The following is a 10,284-nucleotide window of genomic DNA, read 5'->3' as shown; positions in this document are numbered from 1 at the left end:
TGAAGTCAGAGGGATTATAGTACTATAAAACATGGCTAAATTGGATGAAGATCAGACTCAGAGTTTATCCAAAGTATTCTCTTACAAATTTTATTTTTAATTTGAAGTCAGAGGGATTATAGTACTATAAAACATGGCTAAATTGGATGAAGATCAGACTCAGAGTTTATCCAAAGTATTCTCTTACAAATTTTATTTTTAATTTTATGATAGGTAAGAATCCAGTTAGAAACCCACTAATTGCTCATTAAGAATTGCTCTGTAATTCCTTTGTTAGCTTTGCAGTTTTGCAACGATTGGAATAGCTGAAGTATCATTATCAAGATTAAAAACAATGGTCTCATAGTACTACATAAACCCTTTGGAGAATGAAATAGTCCTCCTTTTAAAAATCCTCCTCTACTGACAGTACAGTCTATTTTATACCTGACTCTAAGAAAATAAATCTTTGATCTACTAATAAAGTTCTAATCTCTCACCATTCTACTATGCTGGTAACAAGAGTTTTCTTTCTCTCTGCTAACAGACTGAAGACATTAAAGAGATAGCCCGGAAGACACAAGCCCTGCCAAAGGTGAACACTAAAAGGCAGCGAATCGTAGTCTTTACCCAGGGGAAAGATGACACTGTATTGGCTACAGGTATATTTTTCAAATCTTTGTTGTTGCTCACAGTAAATATTCCAGTTAATCAATTACAAGTTGTGGTTTTACAAATTTTAGCTGTTAAATGGTAATCAGAGCATTTGCCTTTTGATGTTAGTCCATGTTTCTCATCTTTTATGCTTTTAATTGGTTTTAGATTCTGAATTTAAGAAGTTGATATGTCACTAGAAAGCCTGAGAACTTAGTTCTGAACATCCTAAGTTCTTTTTTTAGAACGTAGATCTAAAATATTGATCCAGTTGGTTTTACTCAGATTTTTATGACTTGAGATTTTATCTGTGTAGCCATCTTTGCTGCAAACAAGAATACACTGTGCCTGCTGAGAACAGCTGTGCAACAGTGTAGTATATTTAAACATTTGCGAAGAGGAGGAAGTGAAATCCAGTACTAAGTGAATTTCCAGGCTTTTTTGCTGTGAGCAGAAAGTCTCACTTTAGCTCTTCTCTGCCGTCTGCTCTTCAATTCTCAAAGGAGTATGTGGGAAAAAGGTGTTCTAGCAGGGATACAAGTCGTTTCTGCTGTCTAAATTGATGATGTACGACACACAGATTTAAGCATTATAAACATGACTGCCTACCTTTTGACAGTCTCTTTAATTCTGTCCATCTATGCTTCTAGACTAAATAAGGCTATTAAAAACATGTGCTGTGGCAAGCCATTTTAGTCGTTCATTCCTGCACAAGGTAAGTTATTAGTCAGGGCTGAATTCCTCCTCTGGAAATCAAGTGAAGTTGCGGAAGCTTTTTACCTGAGGGACTGGTGCTTACTCATACGATATTTGCCTGGAAATCACAATTGGCTTCATACTGTGGCTGCAGGGCTAGGCACTAAGCAGGTACATCACTGCTGTATAGATCATTCCTAGCAGCAGTTTGAATGATTTCTCCAATAGTTTGCTGCTTCCCCTATTTTGTTAGCTACAAACTGTTTTAAAGGAAATAGAAACCGGTGATTGAGAGCTGGGTATGTGTATCTCACTGAACGATGAGGGAAGTGTTCCTTCCAGAAAGTTGCTGCATACCATGAATGGCCCATATGGAGGCACTCTGCTAGAGTACTGTACAGTTGGCTGAGAAATAGCAGTGTAAGAATGTTTGTATACATGAGCTAGTAATAATGTAGTAAACCTAAATCTTATATGTAACCCTCCTGTGCTCTTATTTAATTTTCACCAAGTACTTTTTTTATTCTTCAAACGAGTTGTTAACAAATCCATTAATCCCTTCTTTGATATTTTTACAACTGGGAGCTTATTTGAGGACTGACACTTGCTAATCTTAGCTGTTTGTTCGCTATGAAATGAACTTAAATTAGAGAATGCACTTTATATGCATGATAAATGCAAGATGGATAGAGAGTGTATGCAATGGTGTCAGCTACAAAAGCAAACATGATAAATGTTAAGGCAGTTTTGAGCCGTGGGATAAGCTATTCAGTGCACAAGCATAGCTGAATCTCTTTGCTATGTTGTTATTCATGGCAGCCAAATAAATGTCAATAATAAAAGAGAATTAAAGATTTTCATTTCCCAGAGGCAGTCCTCTAATACAGCTTGATCTTTCATTTCATTTGTAATTCGTTCTCATGTCAGGATGCAATCGTTCGCCAGGCTCTGTGTGTCATGTTAAGTCATTTAATAATGATTAAGAACATAAAAATGTTTGGCCTGTGGGGCAATTCTCGAAAGAGATACCAATTTTTATTGTTTTCCCCCCTCTTCACTTCCTTTGGTGTGGACCATCTTTTTCCCACCTCCTCACGTTAAAATAATAATGAAAGAAGGAAAACTCATCCCTTAATTTAGCATATGATGATAGCACAGAATGACACAGAGTGCTGCTAATGCACTTATTTCAGAACTAACTAGGTCTAGGTTTCAAACCTGCAGTGGAAAGTGTAAAAGTTTCTAAATGATCTTCAGACAAATTACTGCATTTAGGAGTTAGCAGTGTAAAATTAATTTCCTTTTTCCAGTGCACTTTTTGAAAAAGCAGGCTGTGTGGTGTTGTTTATCCTGCCTTTCTGAGGAAACAATAAAGTCTCAAAGGAGTTTGTGCCTCGATTAAAATAGTATCTGCAAAGTCAGCTATGGGTTTGGATATACTTGTTCATACCTTCTGTTTTATATTTTGTCCAGGTTAATAATAATAAGAACAGCATGTTTATTAGTTGGAAGATGTTTCTGTCAGTAGTGACTGAGCCAGGGGGGATTGGTATCCAGGCAAAGGATTCATTCTTCCCTTCTCCAGCTCCCTTTAACCACGCTTCATCAGCTGTTGGGCAGATCATGTATTCCAGTGATCTTAGTTTATGTATGAAGGGGCACAGGATGAATTTGGAGCTTACATGTGGAAGAGTAAAAGACTCCAAGGTGAATTTGGCCTTTGTGGGTTTTCTACCCTTCGTTCTTCCTCGTTTTCCCCATGGAAAGGTCTCTGCTCTCTGGCAACAGCTCGTGATTACTGTGGACATGGGAGTAAAAATGACTGGTTTGGATCAGGCTGCACTCTGTGAAGAGACACAGTTGGATGGCCACCCCCATTCCCCTTGCCTGTGCATGACAAGATGAGACAGGCAGCATGGAAGCTGAGAGAACATCCTCACCAGAATTCTGTTTGCTCTCTCAGAGCCTCTGCAGACTGTCCAGGACAAGGCTGGGTCAGGAGGGGTTGGGTTATGAGAGGAGGGGTGCACCACTTCGATGAGTTACATGTAGGTTGAATGGGGATCAAGTAATGGAAATAATGAGGGAATACACTTTGATACAGCTCTGGCTGGAAGGCGAGGAAATAAGATGGATGAAAAGGGTTTGTTGCAGGTTGCCTCGTTTGTTAAAGGGCACACAATCATGCATCCTGGAAATCGCACATGGGCTTTCTTGGTGGGAGTGACAGTGATATGAAAAAGGCCAAATACAGCTAGTCATAACATGTCGAAAAAACTGTGGCAATGGTTGTTGATTCCTGGACATTCCAGAGAATGGAAGTATCAACAGGTATTTGAGGAGCAGAGCCTGGGGCAGAAACCAAACAGTTCTGAGAATAAAACTTTGCAGATGAGGGAGAGAGCTTAGACTGAGACAGCTAAGACAACTACTTCCTCCAAAAATCTGGCCCAGCCACACTGCAAAGATGTTCTGTCATCTTATGAATTTCTGCAATTCACACAACGTTTTAATGCCCACCAGAAGCACTGGTGGCTCATCTCAAACAGACCATGAGCTGTAGGCACTCAGGCATGGACTGGCAGCCAACTTAGAGGTCCATGCAGCCAGAGCAGATCATGGAAACAGTGGGAAGCAATAACTGCACTAGCCATCTCAAGCTAAGCCATTCCGATTTGTCGGTCCACTTTCTTTGGCTGCCTTAATTGTCTTTGTTTTCAGAGGAAAAATTTTTCTCTCTTTATCATGGAGTGCATTGGGTCTTTCTGCTGTCTGTTCATATCTCCTCCGTCACAGACCTCCAGCCCCAAGGCCCCTTTTCTCTCCCCTTCCTTCCTGTTCTCTGTCAGTAGGAATAATTGCAAGGAAGAGGCAAGCTCAAATTCAAGCTGAGTGTGATCAGCGTGTTTCAGAGGGAGGGAAAGGAGTGTTTAGGATTGGCACACAGGAGCTGTGGCAGATGAAGTGTTGACTAAATTAACTGTCAACTTCTAATAAGACTCCACAGAGCATAAGCGAGTGATCGTCATCTGAGGTTTTCCTCTTCATGTCATAGAATCATAGAATGGTTTGGGTTGGAAGGGACCTTTAAAGGTCATCTAGTCCAACCTCTCCCCTGCAATGAGCAGGGACATCTTCAAAGAGAGCAGGTCGCTCAAAGCCTCATCCAGGCTGACCTTGAATGTTTCCGGGGATGGGAACATCTGCAACCTCTCTGGGCAACCTGAGGTACATTTTTTGATGATGTCAAATTTTATCTTTTTACTGAAAAACTTGAAAGCATTGGACCTCCTCAGCGACCTTAAGAATGAGCATTGACAAAAACATTGTAATTTGCTCTAGCATTGGTCCACAATATGACTGAATTTTGGTAAAACCTTCCTGGAAAAAAGTAGCCTGTGAGAGACACCTGTGACAAAACCTTTCAGCACAGAGGGTTATGCTTTGGGAAAGGAACTGGTGACTGAAAATGAGATCTATGAACTTGCTTACCAGAAAAGTTTATTTGAGGAACAGTATTGGGTTAATTCCTTCTGCAGATGCTCCTCATCCATACTGGGAATTATTTGGCTATCCAGACTCTGGTCCCCACAGCCTTGTTTTATCACATCCTTCTTCCCAGGCCTGAGATTCTGGATTTAACTGAGATTTGTCTGAGGTTTGAATTTGACTAAGCTTATGGGATACATTTCATGTTTCCATACTTTTCTCTGTAACCACAAAAAACACATAAGTGGAGAGAGCAGGGGGAGTTAATGAACACATGCAATCTCTTGATTTCAGCAGCTGGAGCTTTTAAGACTTGCATCAAAAATCACAAGCTCTGGCAGGAACATATATGTCATATCTATATGTGTGCTATAACATTTGTCAGAATCAAATGCTGTGAAAGCTATCCCTTTTACAGAGTTGCTCGTAACAGTTTTAAACAAATTACTTTTAGTCAGATACATTTTATGACTGGTCTTGGCCCAAAGGGAAACCTTCAGAAAGTCTGAGCAAAATCAGTTCAGCAATGGAAAAACATACTTTTATATTGAAATATTTGCATAATTCAGGAACAGCTGAAACTACAAACTTTAAGCTTGGCTCATTTTATAGCTTTAATAGAGGAAAGAAAAACAATCCAAATTTAAAGAAAATCATTTCAGCATTTTTCAAGTTATGAATGATGAAATCTGGCATGTTCAGGGGTGAACACAGAATTTTCCATTCTTCCCCCACCTATGTTTGCAGGACCACCTCTAATTTAAGGGCTTGTTTGTAATAACCTCATTTGTTAGAGTGTGGCAGTAAAAATGTTTTCAAAGGATTCAAGCATTGAAGCCAGGTCAGGTAGAGCTTCCCAACCACTTATATCTTCATTTGTTGGGATACATTACTTGAGCTATTTCAGGGATTACTTGAGATACTAGCAGTGCTGGCAAATGTGGTAAAAAAAGAGAGGTTCATCTTAAAAATTTCTTAGTGTATCTGTCACACAGTACATACAGTAGTTCTGTGAATTTCTGTGTTGTTGTTGTTATTTTATCTCTTCCATAAATTAAACAGCATGTGCAGTGTAGCCAAGTTAGTATGTCACAATAAAACTTGCAACATTACCAAATTTTAGACCCTGCCTACCAAGCTTTTGATATTGGAGTAATGCTAAGCATTTGCCTCTACATGTTACCTGATACAGAATACTGAGCTAAATGAATGTTGGTGTCACCCAGTACAACCATTCTAAAGGTAATATATGCAGATAAGTTCATAAATTTAAAGCTTATATGTTTGGATAGAACTAAAATCTAATCTAAATTAAAATAATGACAAATGATAATGTTTTTATGATGATGAAACTTCTTTGTAAGGATATGTGATATCTTAAATATTTCAGGAGATTTTTTTGAACTGTTTGTTTGAGAAGGGTTATCAGAATTGTGGAAGCAAGAGATTTTAAGAGTCATTCTTAAATCATAAGAGCATGATGCTGTATGCTTTTTAGGAGAATAAAAAGGACTGATGTTCAAGCATACAGCTTACTCTAAACAGAGGTCAGTAGGTTTTCTTTGTCAGGTTGTGCTGCATCACAGACCAGCGTGTTACCTTGTAAGCCTATCTATAAAACATAGAAGTATTTATTACTATTGACACTCCTGACATTTTATGGTGGGCCTATTTGCAGCTCCTCTTTCTGTAAGTTGCTGAGTATTGTGTGTTCTTCTCTAAGAAGCAGGAAAAAGTGTTATTTTTTTCCCTAACTTACAGCTTTCATGGTTAGCCTTCCAGACAGGAAAACCTTCACTAGCTGTCTTTGTCATCAGCCAGTCTTCCCATGCATTTACACAAACAAAAGTAGTGCCTTGGACCTGGGGAAATAGTAGTTGAGTTATATTTCCATGTGCTCTCTTTTTCACATGGTTACACACTTTCACTTTTCCCTATCCTTTAATATTCACAAATAGAAAAGTTTCAAAAACAAAAGTGGGTTTAGAAAAAAAGGAAATTCTAGTTCCCTAATGGCATAACAAATGAGCCAGAAAGTGCAATACAATTATTTTTAGTTTATTTGTGTCTTAGGAAACCACAAACCCTAAATTAATAATGAACATTTGCTGATAGGGATTAATGAATAGCAAAGCTGGTAATACCTTTTTGTAACTGAGACCATTCATGCTTTCATGCTGTGTGGGGAGTGGAGGACTGAGCATTTTATTAGACAGCCGAAACACATTATTAAAGCCTAAGTTCTTGGATACAGGTATTTTGACTGGACTTAAAAGTGTATCAACTGTTGCATCTCAAAGAATGCATACACATATATGTACATACATACATGTCTGTTTCACTAATTTCATACTGATTTAAGAAAAGGATGTATTTTCTAGTCTACTGTGTTAACACACCAGTTTAGCCCAGAAATTGAGAGTGAAGCTGGAAAATCCATTTTCATGTATAATCACTAGTAATAAGGAATATTCAAGGCAAAACTGTGCCTCTTATTAAACCTAGCTCAAATTTTAGTGCTACTATGAATTTACCTTCTGGCATTCTGAGGAAAAATTACCCCTTCAAACTGTAGAAAAAAATGCATGTTTGTTGAAAGACAATAAATACAGGCCCCTATCCCATTCCCTAGGACTAGGCAGTATTTACTCTTACACAGAAGAATTTCTCTGTTTGTATCTCAGATACAGATACATAGATTTAGGAAGTGAGGTTTGATACCATAATTCTAAAAAGGATGCTTGGAAACATAACTGTTAATGGACAAATCCACTGCTTATGTAGTGGACATTATATGGTGCAAGAGTGATAATGTAGAGTGAAGGAGTGGGAACAGGACTGAGGCAGACTAAAGGTCTGTCTAACCTTTTATTTGCAACAGTGTACAGCAGTGGGTGCTTGTAAAAGAGGATAAAACCAGAGCAAATTTGTAGCAATAGTTCCATGTTGTAATCTCTTAGCTTCTAGCAAAATGTAGCTTGGGAATTTGTGAACTAGAGATGTTTTCTTGGTGTTTAATAGGACAAAATAGGATTTTATTTTACCTAATGTCTTGCGATAATGACTGTCATCGACTCTGTGTTGTGAAGAAATACATCCTCTTACTTGTTTGGATTCAGACACTTAAGAATGTTCCTGGCTATCTCCAGCTGCTTGTATTGCCTAGCCAGTCCATAATCATTCCATATGCAATGTCTTTTGATTTTGCAGAACTCTTTGCTTATTGCCCCTGCACTAGTCTGTTTTCCAGACTCTTTTCCTATTGTGTTTACTTGTTCTGTGTTTGATCCGTGATTCTGACACCCTGGGCCAACCTTCACTGCACCTTTTTTCAGGTCTACTTGCTCTTTGTGAACGGGGAACCAGAATGTTCAACTTGCAAGTGCCTAAAAAATTTACAAAGTGGTTTAATTTCATTGTTTCCTTTGTTCTGTATTCTTCTCTTAATAATTCCTAACATTTTATTTGCTTTTCTGGCTGCCACTGATGATTGATCTGACATTTTCATAGAATTATCTGTTGTAACTTCAAATTCTTCATGGTGTGGTAATATGTGGCTTAGAGTTTAGCACTGTGTGTTTAAAGCCAGAATTGTTTTATAAGTGTGCACCTTTTTTTGCACTGACTGACAAAGAATTCTGTAGCCCATTAATGTGAGATGCTTTTGCAATTCTTCACACTCAACTTTTGGTTTTACTACCCCAGATGAATCTAAATGTCTCACAAGAAGGTGGCACATGCTGCACTGGAGAACTCCCCTCAGAAATGGTGTATATAGCCTGGAGGTGTTACCATAGCAGTACACACAGTTAGCATCGAGGCTGGACTTAGGCAGGGGGATTTTGGTAAGACCACTTCTTAACCTACTTGGGGCCTGTTGAAAGAAAGAACCTAGGTACACTGTAGTCTTTTTTAATTCTTCTTTTTTTCCCCTTTGATATTATTCCTCAGTTGAGCATCCGCACAGAATTATTTTACCATAAATTTCTGATGTCTCCTGTATACATGGCTGTAATACTTTAAAACTGGTACCATTTTCCTGGTGACCTGAGTGAGTTCTAAGGTATTTGTACAGAAAACATGAGATCAGTACAGTATTATTCTCTTTGCTCAAACCATGAAGCAACAGAGCTACCTACCAGAAATCCTGAGAAGAGGGAAGGGTAGTAGTTAAGCCTTGTGGTTTCCAAGGCAGGCCCCTACTATTCTGGGCAGTCATGGAAGGAATGAGGGTTCACCTTAATTGTTCTATGTCTATGTGGTCCTCAGAGAACAAGAGGCAGAGTCTCTGGGTCTCTGGCAGTTTTAAACTGATAGAAAAATTGGAGATCAGTGGCTTCTCCTTGGACACACATTTCCATCCCCACTTCTGCACCTGCATGGGGCACCAGTTCAGCAGTCTGCACAGACTGGCAGAAACCTGCCCTGGTCAGCTGTTGAGCACTATGGACCAGCTCCTTGCAGAGCCCATACGAGTGCTGGTGCCAGCATGGGAGGAGAGTGTGTGCAGCATGTGCCATGGAAGGAGACAAGGATGAGGCTCTAGTATCTGCAGACTATAGTGGCTGAAGTTGTTGTAGAGCCTCACTCTGAAGCATAAAACATGGTGTTTTCTTTTGAACTTCCATGTAGCAACAAAGGCTGTAATTCCAAAGTTGGAACAAAAGTTGCTTCAGGATCAGCTGCTAATACTATAGAATGATGTGTGCAAAGCAAAGAGAAAAGAATAAAGGGACAGAGCCATGGATATACTGTCAGAACCTAAATAATCTTTTCAATATCTCATATGCTGAAAACCACCTATTTTATGATAGAACTCCATGAAAAGAATGGTGAGACAGCAGAATCAGTCGTTCAGTAACTGAGAAGCACCTGGAACTAATGACAGCCTTCCAGTTTTAATTTGTGCTTTTTGCATATATATGTAATGGATGCAACTCTGTCAAGGTTATCCCTGTTTTCTGAGAACAACACCTACCCCTCTCTACATACACCAAACAGGAAATTCTGGGGACTTTCAATTTCTCAGCAACTGTTTCTACAGCTACAGTGTTATGTCAGTCTAAATATATCTTTCTGACTTTTTGAACAAACGGAAGAAAATCCAAAACTACAGTATTCTGTTTCACAGAAAATAATTATCCTAGAAACTTTTCATTAGATTTATGCTTTAAGTTTAAAGTTCAGCATTGTCCTTTTCTACACATTCATTCTATGTTGCTGCAATATTCAGTATTGGACACTACCCATTTCTCCTTAAAAGCACATGCTTTAATGAGTTGAAATCTGAAACCCATGCTTTAAAGGTTTATGGTGCATAGGCTTCTCACCTCCTGACACTCAGGGTCACATCATGCTAACAGGGTGGCTGTTTTATGAAATTAATCAGATCGCATTTTTTTACCAATAATTTTTAAGAAATAGTTTTCCTCTGTATCCTAATTTGGTGTGATGATTTTTTTCATT

General features: G+C 38.7%; 1 protein-coding gene across 1 annotated transcript in view; it reads left to right on the top strand.

The window, feature by feature from the left end:
• The window catches only part of ADK (adenosine kinase), a gene marked incomplete at its 5' end in the record, with an annotated part of 79,084 nt that overhangs the window by 37,056 nt on the left and 31,744 nt on the right, over positions 1-10,284 (top strand). Inside the window, one exon of the mRNA XM_009074172.1 lies at positions 527-641. Coding sequence (XP_009072420.1) covers positions 527-641 — 115 coding nt within the window. The remainder of the gene's footprint in view (positions 1-526; positions 642-10,284) is intronic.

The sequence above is a fragment of the Acanthisitta chloris genome, unplaced genomic scaffold, assembly GCF_000695815.1.
Source record: "Acanthisitta chloris isolate BGI_N310 unplaced genomic scaffold, ASM69581v1 scaffold30094, whole genome shotgun sequence".
In the NCBI taxonomy this organism is placed as follows: domain Eukaryota; kingdom Metazoa; phylum Chordata; class Aves; order Passeriformes; family Acanthisittidae; genus Acanthisitta; species Acanthisitta chloris.
The sequence above is the reverse complement of the archived record's forward strand: the minus strand, read 5'-3'. Positions and strand labels throughout refer to the sequence as shown.